The 16,329-nt window shown below is 36.7% G+C and overlaps 1 protein-coding gene across 4 annotated transcripts in view; it reads left to right on the top strand.

Moving 5' to 3' along the window:
• The window catches only part of LOC148940025 (uncharacterized), a 143,292-nt gene that overhangs the window by 110,467 nt on the left and 16,496 nt on the right, over positions 1-16,329 (top strand). Inside the window, exons 14-15 of one of the 4 annotated variants that reach the window (XR_016143489.1) lie at positions 286-393; positions 9,330-9,568. Coding sequence is in view for 3 of the 4 variants with exons in the window: in XM_089106510.1 (XP_088962636.1) it covers positions 286-377 (92 nt within the window). In the remaining variant the exon portion in view is untranslated. Of the gene's footprint in view, positions 1-285; positions 394-1,034; positions 1,164-7,354; positions 7,502-9,329; positions 9,569-16,329 lie in introns of those variants that run through there. The other 3 variants (XM_089106510.1, XM_089106511.1, XM_089106509.1) reach the window with 3 other exon arrangements.

The raw sequence follows: 16,329 nt of genomic DNA, 5'->3' as shown, positions 1-16,329 counted from the left end.
ACTTCGATACGGGAACCCCTTGGTATCCTTCCTACGTTAAGAATACCACAACTAGAACTTAAGTGTTCAACTCTCTCTAGTTACGCCAATTTTAACTTTATAGTATTTTCCGCTCTGGTCATAAGATAGGGGGTAAGACACAAAGTAAATACAAAAGGGTTCACACATTTGTTCAGCTCAAAGGGTAACTCAAATTAAGGAATTTTGTTTTGTGTCTTGTACAGGAACATGTTGGTTATGAATGAACATGGAATGTGGACTCTATCAGGTTATTTTTTGTTTCAGTTGCAAGCTATGCCGCTGAGAAGCGAGCTTCTTCCTACCTTGCCATGTTTGACCTTGAAGTTGATTTCAACAATTTTTTCAAAGCCCTTTAAAGTGGACCTTTAAGTAGTGAGTCTCTTAAAGTTTATTCACTCCTCGGTTTTTTACTTCCTGTGAAGCCTAATTAATATTTTCGAATAATGTTATTATTTGCATAAGTTTTTTTTTCAAAGTGAATTTTAAAGCAGTATCAGAAACAGTCAACCATGGTGAAGAATAGGTTCAAAGTGTGGGGCCAGCATCCCTGCAGAATTCCCAAAATTTAAATCAGTAAAGGCGGTATAGTCAGCGTTCAGTGGGGTCTGAATTTTCTGAATGAATGGATTGTCTTGTTCCTTATATTTTTTTTTTCAGTTAGATCCCAACATTTCTGCAAGTCAGATAAGAACTCATAATCGTAATTATATTTGTCAATTTATTTTTTTAATTATTTCATTTTAATCTGAGCAATAAACGAATTCAATGAATACTAAGTAGTCAAAATACAGCTGAACAAATATTGGAATATAGGTTTTCGCAATACACTAGAAAAAAGGTAATACATATTGCAATACATACATGGACATAAGTGAAGCCGGATATGTCTCCATACCATAATTCATGAGTCTCATAGTCCAATGAATTACTATCTAAATAATCTCTAGAGCCATTGGTGGTGCATAGGACATCACCACCTGTCGATGTTTCAGTTGCTTTGTTATTTCTTATAGGGGCATGTGGCAAAGCTGTTACCCAGCCTGGAAACATACGAAGGTTCATTTCAGCAGGAAGGCTATAGTGCGCTTCTACAGCAAATAATTAGAAAAAATGATTTTCGGAAAAGGTTTTCGAATGAAAGTAAAGAGCGATACTAAACCTAAAACAGACAAAAGTAGGTTGATAAAATAATTAGCTAAGCTTCCAACGAATTGAAATCACCATGAACCAATAAGTGAAACCAAGGACGAACAGAAATTTATTTGTCATAAAATCAAAAGCAACAACAATAAGAAATCAAATACTAATCAAGTTTACAGAAAAAAAATTCTTAGAATAAATGTATTCTTGACTTTCCATTTAGTTTTACCATTTTAAATGATATTGTTTAGTCACTATTTTCCTTGTTGTACTCATTTAAATTCAAAAATAAATTTCTGTTTCATACAAATTAAAATAACTTGATCAATCATTTAACGAACGAACATCACAGGGAATGAATAAATAGAACGTAAAATGAATGGACATTAAAATGAACTGGACAACGTGAATATTGCAGTAATATTTTGTTGGGTTTGGTGATAGAAGTGTTGCGGGAGCAATTACGTCTTTGCCTTCAATTAACTAATAAATTTATCAACTCCTCTGCACTTTTAAAATGCTATGTCTCAAGAAGACTTTTCCAAAAATAAGTGAATTTATGAAACGTTTCTAAATAATGGTTTTAGCAGACATAGTTTTTGCTTAAAATTGACTTTAAACTTTATTTCTTAACACCCATTCAATGACGTTACTTTTAAACGCACCGTGAATGTAATATAGTCCTGTATTACTTTGCTCCAAAACATAATATCTATCCCAATCTTTGTTGTTATTTCTAAAAATGAAGCATGGGCAACCTAAGGCTACATCACGTTGGCCTCAGAGAACAGTTTGCTTCTCTCACATTGTTGCATTGTTGTATGGTTTTTGTGGCAGTCACTGAGGGATTGCCACATACACCCTTTGCTAATTATTGCGAAACTCCAATATTTTGTAGCACTATTATCTATAATCTTTGCGTAACCACATGCATGAAGACAAATTTCCATGGCCCTATAAATGTATCAGATATAAATAAAAGGTAGACCGATTAGCACACTCAGATAAATCCTCATCCTGAAGATGAACCTGCTTTACGATCCTTGCTTACAATGCACTCTCCATGGTATAGAAAATATCCCTAAGTAGTGAAACTTTGAAGTATTTTAGTACCTGAACTATAAAGTTCAAACGGTCTTTAAATTCTCCTTGGTTGTTGGTACCTACCAAAATTTAGGCCATTTGAGGCACTTTAGACGGAAGCTAGTTGAGGTTTAGAAGTGGAGTACGCCTCTGAAAATCCTTCTGCTCTTTCTTATTTGCCTAGATTACTACCCCATAAGTTTCAAGAGAATTTTAACACTTCCATACAAAAATCAGGGAAGGAAAGTACTCAGAAAATCTTAATTTTTTTATCTGGCTGGTAGAAGATACTTGTCCCTATATTTCAAGCCAATTGGTGAAAAAAGGCCAGTGACTCTTTAGTCACACAGACTTGCGCGATTCTGGCTAAAACAAGATGCAGCACGGGTGAATTTATGTGCTTTTTTTAAATTTTACATTTAAAAAAAAACTTGCTGTGGGAAATACATACGCATTGTCCTCGGTAAACGGCAAATGGAACTCTTGCCTTTAATTTTTTTTTCGCTGGGGTGAGGGAGGGGAGGTTAGGACCAATCTAATTTGTGGTAATTTTATTCGTTTTAGGTTTGTTGATTATTATGATACGGAAATAACACTTTGATTTGCTTTGTGTTTTTTTTTCCTCTGTCACCGATTTCATTTTATCACGAGGAGGTGTCAAGGTGTAACCTCTTTGGGTTTTATGGAAAATCTGGAATTCAGACAGATTAATGGATATTGTATTAAATTTGGAAATGAGCGTATAATTCTTTCTTTGATCCAAAAAGGATGGTTTTTGTCAGCCCTTAAGAATAATCCTTGAAGAGCTGATAAAATTACTGGATATTTTTTTTCCTACAAAGTTTGGTTCTTAATATAAGCCGTTTTAAAAACTTTGAGGGGCCGAGAACTTCGTTATAACGGTGCACGTAGAAAAATTAAATGTCAGATAATATCTTTGCGTAGAAGGAGCAAAAGTTTGGATTTGGCACAAAATGAGCCAAGTTCTGATTTGGTACAAAACAAGCGAAAGTTTGCTACTCGTAATCCCCCCCCTCGCTATTAACCCTTTAGTTGAAAGGCAGGCGTGCTGCACCGCGTTTGAAGCAGAATGACGCCATACTTTTAATTTGTGTTATTAAAGGCGTAACCTTACCCCTGACCCTTCCACTAAAAATAAAAAAACATTTATTGGGAGAGGGGAGGTAATTTATTATTATTGTCATCATTAATGTTTTTTTTTTCTTTTCTTAATAGTTTTTGGTATTATTGTTTATTTTGAGAGAGAGCGTTTTCAAGTTTTTTTTTTTCATGTCTTTTTTTTTTTTTTTTTTGAGAATTAGAATTTTGAGTTGTTTAGAATTAGAGGATTGCAGCCGTCTTTCATCAGGCTTTTTGAGCCTTCTCCGGGCGGTTGCTTGTATATAGTTTATTTTGTAATTAGTAGTAAATAAAGCAAGTCAAGTCAAGTCAAGTCAACTTTTTTGTAAAGAGGAAGGCTTGCTACATGTTTTTGTTTTTTTTTAGCTCGAATGGCGTAGGGATTTTCAATCTGTATGAAGGGAGAGTGAAAGCAGGACAGCGCCCCTTCCAAATCGCCTCTTCCTTTCGTGAAAATGCTTAGCCTATAAAACTATCAAGAAACTCTGATCTCTTGCCAGCCCAGGTCCTGGGTATTTTACCCTCTTGGCCGACCCCCCTCTCTCCCTTAGCGGCCCTTTTTTAGGCATGATATTAGATACTACTAAAGAAATTAAGCAGGTCAATTAGTTTTCTTACTATTAGAATCTTTCTGTTTGACCATTTTCAGTAGGTATTCCAGAAAGCATGGCAAACCCCGTACTAATCTGTTGTTTTAAGGTGCACTTTACTGTTCTATTCATATTGAAAGACAATATTTACTCTTTCGTGAATTTTCGGACGAAAGCACTCTCCTTGTTTCAGGGTAATGCCTTTTCTAATAAGGAAAAGAGATCTAGTGCTTTAGTTAATTCACTGTGTAAACAGTTTCTTTCACTTCGTTGGATTTTATGATGTGAGCTTGATACTTGATACTGCTTGGCAAACTTTTTGAATTTAATCTCATTGTTATTTTTTCAGCGTCTAAATGTATAAAGGTGTATCGCTGTTTTTACGGATATTGCATCCTTATCTATTAATTAGTTTCATCTAGCTGCATGTATTTGCCTTACTTAAGACAGTCCTGTTGTCGTGTCCAAAACGACAGGGTCTCTCTCTTACTTTTTTTCAAAGATGGGGACGAAAGTTCTCCCTGATAGGTACAAATATTTTGTGTCTGTCATTTTCACATCTCTGAGATAATTGTTAAAAAGCGCTTACTAAGCTGCTCTCAAGGGAAGGATCAGCTATGCAATAGAAGTCAGAAGGATCAAAGTCAGGGTTGCCACCATGGTCAGTTCCTTAAGTGCTACAGTTGCCCAAATTTACGCGCTACACAGCGATTTTCGGTGCTATAGTCCAAAAATTGACTATAATAGTGCTAAAATAGCACCTTAGTGCTGTTTTAGCATTCCTGAGCACGAGGTACATATAATAAAATAGTGCTAAAATAACACTTTGGTGCTACAGGTGGCAACACTGATCAAAGTGCTAAATACATTGCCCTTAAGGTGAGGTGGTTGTACGTTCGGGCAAGAAGGGAAGAATCCTAATGTCAAGGTTTCACGATTTTGCTTATTGAAAAGGCGTGTGGTTGCGTCAAAGAGTGAAGTGTGAGCCTTGTTGCGTGTTAGTAAAGAATCTTTTACGCCAAGCTGTTCAGCTACGCAATGTAACTTTTACAGATCTATCTTAAAGTCTTTGACAAAAGAGTTAATCCCACGCAAAGAATAAAGGCATTATTTTTGCTTTTCCCGTAAAGTATGCAATTGTTACATGCAGTCTTTTGCTTTTTCTTCTTATTTTGTTATGGTATGCCCAGCATTGCCAAAGTCAAGACGGCTGTCTTGATTTCGCTACTTAGTTTTCAGATAAATAGTATTTATAAATCGTAGTATCAAAAAATGCAAGTATAAATTTGAAAAATTACAATTGAAAATAACCATACAATGTTTTTTTTACACTTCTTGAAAGGGACCGTAGGACAATTTCTCTTTATAGAAAACGGATAGGACAGGCTTATTCCAGCACTTATTGGTGTAATTTTTTTTTTAATTTTGTAGAGTACTTTTTCGATCGCCATACTGGTTTTAGTCGGTTAAAAGCTCCATTGGCTTGCCCTATCCTCAACTGCACTTCCCGCTCGCTTGACCCTGAATTTTCCACCGTGTTGCCGAGGTACCTGAACTCTACGACCTGCTCGACAGTTGAATCTCCACACTTTATGTTCAGGGGGGAATTAGTTGTTGCCATGCTCTTTATCTTCTCCGTGTTGATCTTGAGGCCAAGTCGGCCAGCATTTTGACGGAGAGTATTGAGGAGATCCTGGAGTTTGTCTTCTTACTTTCCATCAAGGCAAAATCGTCAGTAAAATCCAAATCGGCTAGATGCCTACCTTCTCCAATGTGGATCCCGAATCCTGTACACTCAATGAGTTTGTAGTCGACAACGATGACAAAGAGGAACGGAGAAAGAATACAGCCCTGTTTTACGCCAGACATGATACGGAAATATTTAGTATCTCCTTCTCGGATCCGAACACAGAATTCTGTGATTCATATAATGCAACAATTAGGGCCACTATTTTATCAGGAATTCTATAGTATCGCAGGATTTTCCATAGCGAGTCTCGGTCGATGGAGTCGAAGGCTTTCTCGTAGTCCACGAAAATCAGGCAAATTTTTTCTCGCCATTCATTGCACTCTTTAATAGTCATCCGTAGTATGTAGATAAGATCCGTGCAAGAACGGGACGGCCGGAAACCGTGCTGTTCGTCCCCTACGTATTTATCGAGGACTGTCTGGATGTGCTGAAGAATAATTTGTGGGGAGTGTTTACCCGGAATAGATGGAGACTGATGTCCCTCCAGTTGTTACAATTTGTCGCATCTCCTTTCTTGAAAATGTTGATGAGCGTACTTTTTGTCCAATCTTCGGGTACCTGTTCAGACTTCCAGATACTAGCAAAAAGTTTAAGCTACACATTCATACAGGTATTCAGTGATGTTTTTATCATCTCGGCTGTTATTCTGTTAGTTCCGGCTGCTCTGTCATTCTTCAGCTTACGGGCTCCTTGTCGAACTTCTACATCACAAGGTTCTTCTGTGTTGATTTGGAGGTTCAAAAAGGGGGTTGTAGGGATATCTGGTGGATCCACTGGGTGGGGTTTGTTCAGAATCTTCTCGAAATGCAAGGCCCATACAACGGGTATTTCTGCTGGGTCTGAGACAATTTGGCCATTTGCATCTTTAACTGGTCTGTTTACGATTCGACATTTCCCCACAATTTCATTAGTAATCTTATATACGGCTCTGGACTTACCACGTTTCGCCGCTTCTTCCACCATGGCAGCTTTTTTATCCAAAAGGCTGCGTTTATCCCCCCTTGCGCTCCTTTTGACTTGTTTATCTAGGTCTTTGTTCATTTGGTTCTTCAGAACTGTGTCACTGTTTTCACCATCTTTTAGGAGCTGCAGCTTTAAGTTACGACGCTCACCAATCAGGTTCCAGATTGTCTCTGATAACCATTGGTCTTTAAGTCTCTTGGCGCACCCAAGCGTAGCGGCAGCCATCTGACTGTAAACCTCTTTTAATGATATTCCAGGTTGATTCAGTGTCAACATCTAAGAAGTGTTAGTCAGATTTTACTCAGATTTTTGTTCGAGAATCAAAGTACACAATAATTTTTTTTTTTTTTTTTTTTTTGGCGTCGAGCGATAAATCTTTTAGATAATAGTACTGAAATACATTCTAAATTTGTCACGTTCTAAAAAAAAATTTAGGATAGCACTAGTTAAAGTTTGCATGAAGAATGGGGGTTAAAAGGGCAGCAGTCATTTTATCTTTAGGATAGTTTGTGCTTGTTTTATATTTGTAACGTCGCTCTTTTCTTTCATTAGAAAATAAAAACTTCCCTTTTAATCTAATATTTTATGAAGCTCTTAATGTAGCAATAAAATTGGAGCCTTTTTCTTTCTCTTCGTGTTAATGTGAACAGGCTGTTTTTCTTTCTAGATTTAGTGGCTTTTGGTGCAAGATATATTACCCTTCAAAATTAAATGAATTTTACGATATTGACCTCATTGTTCCAATTTATTTTCAATTTGTTTTCCTATTTCTTGCTGAAGCTTTAGAAAAGCAAATGAACTAGTCCATCTTTCTTTCAAAAAAGAAACCTTTCAGGTAAGCATAAAATAAGGTTTCTTATTAGTATTATCACAAACAGAACAAATTAGTTTGTATCCTATGCCAGAAGTGGGAGAACTTGTTTTGTGCTTTTAGAAAGTGATACTACAAGTGCAAGTGATTATTTGTAATCAGAAGGATAATTATGCTGCCATTAAAATTATAAAAAAAAACGTTTATGAATGAAATGCTCAATCACAATTGAGAGAAACCCTGCGCCCGCCATTTTTTATTTTAATAAGTAAACATAACTTGTATAAAAGTGCGCTTTAATTGGTGCTCCCCTGATCAACTATTTATCAACAAAGCTTTACAGTCTGCTAGCTCCTTTACACTCATTATAGGGACGGGGGGCTACATACGTGCTTCTAGTGCTGAAGGATTTTTTCTTGACATTTCGATTTTTCTTATTGGAAACTATTGTGACCATAACACTTATAGGCTTAATTAACTTCTAGGCTAACACTTCATAAGCCATGCGATATTAACCATATTGAACAATTTATTTTAATGTCTCTTAGCATTGGAACCTTCTGAACATTTAGTTTTTTCACTGTAGCTAGGGCTAAAAAACGAAGATCTAAAGAGGTAATTATAGAAGTATTAACATAGATTCTGCCTCTTTAAAGGATGCTTAAATCTTGAAGTATACTTATAGAACTCCGGTCCTCCCCATATTAGTAGGCTCTGTGATTTCAAATGTATTCCCCCTCCTTAAACGTATCACTAGTTTATGTTGTATGACAGTAAAGTATCCTTAAAAACTACTTAAAGTCCATTTTTCGCACTAATCTAAATATCTCATAAATATATACTTGGATGATCAACCTGTTGTTTTTCCTCCGTATCATTGGGAGGGGGGGGGGTAGCTCATAAAAAGGGTTGCAGAGGAGTTGCCTTTAAACACCGTTGCATAGGGGAGCTGTGAACCCAAATTGAAAGAAATGCAGGGATAATATATTGCAGCTTTTTATAGTAAACAATTCCGCAATGTCATCAAAGACTATTCTATCATAGCAACCAAGGGTATCACCCAGTACTGTCAATTATACAGAAATGCCTGCCACGCAATTAAAGTTACTGTGTAATAAAATTCAAAGTTCTATATAATAAGTAAGGGAAAAGCGAACAGGCGTAATTTCACCAGCAACAAGATGTGTACTGTACTGCAAGTTCGTATTAGGAGAAGCCTTAGGATCTTAACGCTCTTACCTAAAACTGCAGAATCTTTACAAAATATCTTTCCGCCATAATAGGGGGCGGTATTATCGTCATTTTTTGAAAAATTTTACGAAAATGACTGATTCTCACTATAGTCAAATTTGTTGGTGAAAACATAATCACGGAAAATTAGAGCAACAACGACGCATCCCATTCACAATTTTGTCGGTAATGCTTTTTCCGCTTACAAACATAATTTTTGTGATTCGCCAATCAGAGTGGAGATTGGAGGCAGTTTTTTTTTAATTAGGAAAGGAGGAAGCATGGAACAACTTTTTCCTCTCTTTATACTGAATCTGATTAGTCATAATGACACAGTATTAGCTAAAATACCTACGAAAAAAAATAAGGAAAATGTTTGTCAATTCTGTTTTCGCTATGTAAATTTCTTGTTGCTTTAGCACTTATCTGACGAAAAAAATGGGAAACTTATAAAATTTAGTCCTTTGTGTGACCATATCGGGGCTTGGACATAGGCCACTCCCTATAATTCATATATAGCGTCGCTCTGCTTCATTACCAGCGGATTGTAAATTTTAACTGTTGCAGCATAATTTTCCTATTTATTTTTTAACTGGACCAGCTCTCAATTTGCTGCTGTGTTTCCTTGAAGATGACCGATAGAAAAGGAGACAGCGGAGAAATGGATTTAACCTATAACTCAGAAAGTGCTTCAATTAGCTCGGATCGCTCAGAACTAAGAAAAGCTCTTTACCGAGGAATTTTTGTAAAATACTGCAATGCAACAGGGATCTCTTCCAGACTTTTTTTGAAACTTCAAGAACAAAGAATGAAGATGGTTGACAGATATAATATCTTTTAGTAAGTATTAAGTGAAAAAACAAGCATTTTCAAATGAAAGTAAGGAGAGGCATTAAAGCTCAAAATAAACATGAATTATCTCGCATGTAAGCGGGACGATGCCCTCTCAGCACCCTCGTTCATTACGCCTTACTCTTATAAGATGATAATCCTAATTTAGTTTTACAATAATTCGAGAACGAATGCTCTATAGTATGAGCAATACGATATATATATATATATATATATATATATATATATATATATATATATATATATATATATATATATATATATATATATATATTATATTATATATTAAAATTACTTAGTAATATGATACTTTTTAGACTGAGAGATGCCGTAGACAAAGTTTTAAGAGAAGAGCAGTGCGGTTTTAGAAAAGGTAGAGGATGTATCGACCAAATTTTCACTCTTGGGTTGATAATTGAGAGATGCCTGAGTTGCCAAACATCTTTGGTCCACAGTTTCATAGATTATGAGCAAGCGTTCGATTATGTTGATAGAAGAGCTTTAGCAAAGGTTTTACCCTTGTATGGTATACCAGAAAAATACATCAAAGTGATTATTGCTATGTACAAGAATAATACTGTTGCGGTTAAGGTAGGAAATGAGGTTAGCAGCTGGTTTTGTATTAAATCAGGAGTTAAGCAGGGTTGTGTTCTATCCCGCTTTGTATGGATTATCTTGATGAACTTTGTTTTAAGGAGCACAGGAAAGGCAGTGCGAGACCAGGGAATCAAATGGGGAGGAAAAATCCTCCTGGATTTGGATTATACTGGTCATTTAAGCTCCTAGATGAAAGTGTGAGCCAAATTAATGAAGTTTTAGAGGTTTTGTGAGGTCAGGGTTCTAGAATTGGATTGAAAATTAATGTCAGGAAGACTAAGACACTAAGGCTAAGAATAAATGAGGATTAAGAAGTGGCGCTGGGTAATGAAACGATTGATCAGGTGTGCAGCTTCACTTACCTTAGTAGTATTATTAGTAAAGATGGTGGGAGCAGTGAAAATGTTAAATATAGAATATATTTAAAAACATGTTTTAAAATATAGAAACATGTTGTTTTTATAGAAAAAAAACATCCTGAGCCAAGGCTCAGGATGTTTTTTCACAGTTAAAAAAAGTCTGGAAGAATAGGAAGATAAGTCTGCAAACCAAGATTAGAATATTAGAAGCTACAGTGATGACAGTGGTCAAATATGGCTCTGAAGCATGGGCGCTCCGAAAAGTGGATGATGATTTGCTAGATGTTTTCCAGAGAAATTGCTGAAGGATTGTTCTGGGTACCCGGCTGACTGACCGTATTTAAAACAATAGGCTATACGAAAAATGTGGTCTAATACCGCTCTCTAGGGCTATAATGAAAGATTGCCGATGATTGACAGATTGCCGAAGATTGTTCTTTTCGGCCAACCATCTAGGACTAAACGGAAAGCAGGTCGTCCCCGTCTGGGGTGGGAGTACGTCATAAAGAAAGATTTAAAGGAAATGGGAACTTTGTGGGCGGGTGTAAAAAGGGAGGTTTTGAATAGATTGGGGTGGAGGAGGAGCGTGCGTAGCTATGTTGGCCTCAGGCGGCTTGGTGGTGCGGTGAGCTGTTAGTAGTAGTAGTAGTAGTAGTAGTAGTATATAAGTAGAGATGCCTTATTGAGTCGTGACAGCACCACGTGGTTTATGGTTTTCTCAGTGAGAATGAAAAAACAGGAATTTTCTCACTTGAAAAAACATGAATTTTGTCACATTTATGGTTGTTTTAATGGATGGATATGTGTGTTGTTCGATTTATTTGATGTTTTTCTCGGATGTCAACATCAAATTATGGATGTTTTATGGTTTTTGTCAGTGAGAATTTGAAAAACAGGAACTTTGTCACATATATGGATGTCAACAGTAATTCATGTCTGTTATATGGTTTTCTCAGTGAGAATGAAAAAACAGGAATTTGCCAAATGTTATTAATTTCCCGGAAACAGTTAGATCACGTGTGTCCTTCTGAGCCAGTCAGCGAGTTGGTTATATCACCCCTCTCAGCCATATCAGTGGCCTTGGCTACATATTATAGGTAGTATAACTATAAGGGCCGGGTTTTTTTTGCTAGAGGGTTATTAGTCTGTGAAAAGAATTCAAAGGAGTGAGAACAGTTTTGACTTTACTCATTTGGATATATATTTGTGATGGCGATGAGTGGAATGTTTACACTATTAGAAGTTGATAGTGGAGTTGATGATAATAGTACAAGAGCACCAAACATTGCGATGGAAATCACGAAAGGATCGTGGATTTGTCTGGAATGGGATGCAGTATATGCAAGATATGTGATATCCTTGAGCAAATTTAAAATGGAGGATCAATTATGTTTCGCTGCTAAAGTTGATATAGCACATGTGAATAGACTTCAATGTGCTTTAAGTGCATTAGTGAAACATATCGAAGACAATAAACAGTATCGCTAATTGTACATGCTTTTCTGGTTAGAGCTGACGAATCAGGGTCAGTCTAGAGTCAACAGTCAGAGTGAAAGGATTGAAAAATGAATAAATTTGAGAAAGAGAGAATTAGATCAAATCTAGTGTTTATGGAAAAAACATTTGATTTTGGATGATGATTTTTTCGAGTTATCTCTTCAACACAGGATATTCTCTTGTCAGGGAACACTTGAAAATATAATGAGGAGTGATTCTCCTCCATTGGGCTATTGTATGAAACTTTTAAAATGTGATTCAAATGTTTATACTCAATTTATTGATATATTAATTGGAACCAGGCAGAATCATTTTGTGGATATACTTTTGAAAACATTGCCAATGGATTCAATGTAGATGGCTCACCCATCATTCGAAGGAGGTAACGTCTCAGAGCTACTCCTCTCTCCCCCCTGTCCCTCTCGTTGAATTTATCGAACGAAGAGGATCAGTTTCGTTTTAGCTGTGAGTGAGTTGACATCGGAAACCGAAAAATGTTCTATATATGTCCATTGTGCATGTACACTCTTGGCAGTTGGAATCAATGTGAGAATTGTACAATTATTGATGACTATAGTGAAAGTGCAAATTATGTAATCCTTGTAAATTACATAGAGGCTATGCAGTACAAATTAAAGGATGTAATTCATGTCTTGAAGAGGTGTTTGACTCTCATCCTAGAGGGCACATGTGCTCCAATTGTCACTATGATAAATGTGATTAGTGGGAGAATACTTACCCCGCTGTGATTGGAAAGAATCCCAAACGTGTTTTTAGTTTACTTCTACGACCTTGGTATCGTTGTAGATATAAATTATTCATGGACGACGACTCTGGCCTACGATTCAACTGATGGGCTAACAAGACACTTGGTTTTCCACATCATAGTTGTGATGTCACTGCCTGCTATTACTATAAGCCAAGTGATTTTTATTTAGCTGTGACGGAATGTGATTCACCACTTGAAAACACTGTTTGTGATATTTCTTCAAATAGACAGATTGAAACTCTTGAATTTCATAATATGAATGCAAATAGTATTATTTACTATACAAAGAGATATGACAGGAGTGAAGTTACATTGTTCTGCAGAAAATGTGACCCTGACTTTGCAGTCAATCAAGATCTATATATAGTGAATCCAAATGATTTATCGGCATTAGTGGTTCACGACAGTTGCCTATACATCGATGAAGAAATCTAAAAGTGAAGATTGAAAGACATTGTTGTGCATATATTCATTTTATTAATAAACAAATTCACAGACATTTTTTAAGCACTTTACTCTTAGGGCCCTGAAATCAATGCTATATAGGTCTGAGAGGATATTTTCCACTAGAAAGTCGTTCAGACGTGGATTTTCAACATAAATGTGGAGAAACTGCTTGTAAGTATAGCCACGACATCGGAATACAAAATATAGTAGTGCATGGAAGCCACAGCTTTTAGTCGTTAGATCTTGCACCCTCTTTCGATTTTTAATAATAGTTTTCTCACTGCTCTCAATATAGTTTCTGATGTGGGGTGTGTAGAATGTATAGGGTAGCCCAAGAGGATCAAAAAATTCGATCGTCTTCGTTGTTTGAAAGATGCACAACCAATGACCCGTCAGCACAGTCGACGGACTGCTATTAACAATAATCAAGGTAGTGTTGACACGTTTAATTTTTCCAAGATAGTCCGAGGGCAGACAATAGTATTTGTACTGGGACATGTAGGGGTCCATATTAAATACATTTATTATTTGACTGGTGTTCATGGAGCTAAGTCTAGTAGAACACTGCCTTCGGGAGTGATTTCCCAATAGGTTTCATATTGATTTAGTGAGATTAGTGCAAGACTCTCAGCCAATGAGTCAGCAAATGTACACTCTAAACATACCGTCCCCGTACGAACAATACTCATATCCTGTGTACCAGACAAATCCAGAATAATGATACCATGTGTTTTAGCAAATATATCTTCGGTTATACCATTTTCAAATAGTTGTGAATCATGATCTAGGGTTTGCATGGTCAACTCGTACAATGTTCTATAGGATTTATCAAAAGATATATTGTAGAGTGGGATACCGTTTACTTTGCACACAAGAGATGAAAGTCCAAACATCTCGAATTTATTTGGTCATTCAGTCCATGATCCTATTGCACTGGCGCTTTTTACAAATGCCAAAGCCAATTTCGAGGGGATTTCACCGTTGATAAAGGATGAATCGGTGAAGGTGCGTGAGTCCATTGCAATATGACGCTGATTGGTGATTGTATGAGGAACAAGTAGTTTAATATTGTTGCCATTGGCTCTCAGTTTTTCCACTGCCAATGCAACAGAACTCATAACCTGTTGTTTGCGTACATGAAGTATTGCCGAGGTGAGGGAGAGACTTACATCGGGATTGCCAGCAAGTTCTTTTCTCAATATGAAATTGGAGGGTGCAAGCGTCAGTTTTATATCCACTTTAACATTGGGCGGCAGCCATTGGGATATATTAAATATTTCATGGTATATTTTTCCAACTATATGTAATTCAATAGTTGTAGCATTTTTAAGCGCATATGTAATATCAGAATTAGTAATATATTCATATCTATTGGATGTACCTCTCAATTCCTTGTATGACTTGGGTGTCATCAGCATGAATTGCAAATAGCTTGTATAATTTGAGAGATTGTTGCTTGTGCTCAGCAGCATGCCATTGATGTAGACGCTGATTTGACGAAATAAATTATGTAGTATACAATTTTCAAAGGATATCCCATCGCCCCGAATTGGCATTGTATTATTGGATTTCCGGACTTTCATTTGCAAATCTATAAATGTTGAAGACATGTCCATAAAGTAGTCTTCATTGGAATAAATTTGAAAGTTGATTTTATCAGAGAGGGGTTGTTGTGGATAAAATTGCTCAGAGTATCCATGCTTGACACTCAAATCGATAGTTTAAGGGTTGAGTAGATTCAATGAGGCGGTGATTGAAGGTTGAGAATCCTTATGAGGCAGGTATGACATCTTAAGAGAAGAAATCTAGTTTCGATCTAACAATTTTCTTCTTGGTGCTTCTGGTTACACTACGTGTCGGCTTTTTTCTTCTTTTCTTTGACAAAAGGGGTGTCTTACGTTTCCGTCCTGAGTAGAGACTGATGAGTGATGCGTTGTTTCTTGACCTTTTTAAACCTTTACCATTTTGTTTTAATTTCTCGCAAAGGGTTCGCGCACTGGACCTAAGATTTTCCGTAGAACTTTTTTTTTAATCCTTGCCAGAGCCCCAATCGTATAGTGTAGAGGATGCAAAATCTGTCGCAGCTGGTACAAGATATTTTCTAGCCAGTGGTAGTGAAGAGCGAAACAGCTTAGCAAACCAACTGCCAAGACCGTAGCCAGACATTGACGAGCGACCATTGTAGTAGTCCATTCCATTGCCCTGTTGTCTTGGGCCAAGAGTATTAACATAGCAGTCAATATCAGGACAAGTGAATACCACTTTTCTATTAGACATCTTGCTGTTGAACGATGGGTCGAAAATGGCATGTAATCACAGCCAAACCTTTTGAAATTGCTATGGGATCACCCAATTCGGTTCTTAGTGTTAACTGACAGAGTTCCAAATAGGAAGTGTTTACAGGAATATACTGAAGATGCTTTATATTGTAGTGGTGAAAATGATCTTGATTTGTTTTTCGTTCAAGAACTCGTAGGACGGGAACATTTGAATTACCAACCCGAGAGGTTTCCACAAATGAAGCGTAGAGAAATATACAAGTGTCTGTGGAGAAGGCAGGCGGATAGTCAGCAAAAATGAAATTAGTGTTTCCGGCACTTTTACCATTGATTCTATTGAGCTTAAAGCCAAGAACATCCTTTAGATTGTCGTTGAGAATAACCTTTTCACTGGCAATAGGTGAACTAATGTAGATCTTGCCCTCCTCCTTTGAATAGTTGAAGCTCCTTTTTTACGAGCAGAAATTCTTTTATTGATAGTACGACATAAATCATTCATGCAGGTGAGCTCTTCGTAGGGTAATTCAACATATGGATAATCCATCCAATGGATTTTTTGAATTTGTTCTTGCTCACCTGGTGGTGGTGGCCAATCATAGGGTCTAATTTTTATTTCATATTTACGATCCTTTCTCAGGATCTCATAGGTATTTTTGAGAATACAGTCGACAAGAGCCACTTCCTACTTTCCGTCGAAATTGATGGTGGGGGAGAGTTTCGTCCAAAAATAACTTGTTCTATTCAAATCATTTTAGAGAGGATCAGAAACATTGGACATGAAAGTCACATAGAAATTACAGG

The sequence above is a fragment of the Artemia sp. Qi Xiang Cuo genome, chromosome 20 (assembly GCF_049724085.1).
Source record: "Artemia sp. Qi Xiang Cuo chromosome 20, ASM4972408v1, whole genome shotgun sequence".
NCBI classification, from domain to species: Eukaryota; Metazoa; Arthropoda; class Branchiopoda; order Anostraca; family Artemiidae; genus Artemia; species Artemia sp. Qi Xiang Cuo.
Note: the sequence above shows the minus strand (reverse complement) of the source record. Positions and strands in the feature narration are given on the sequence as shown.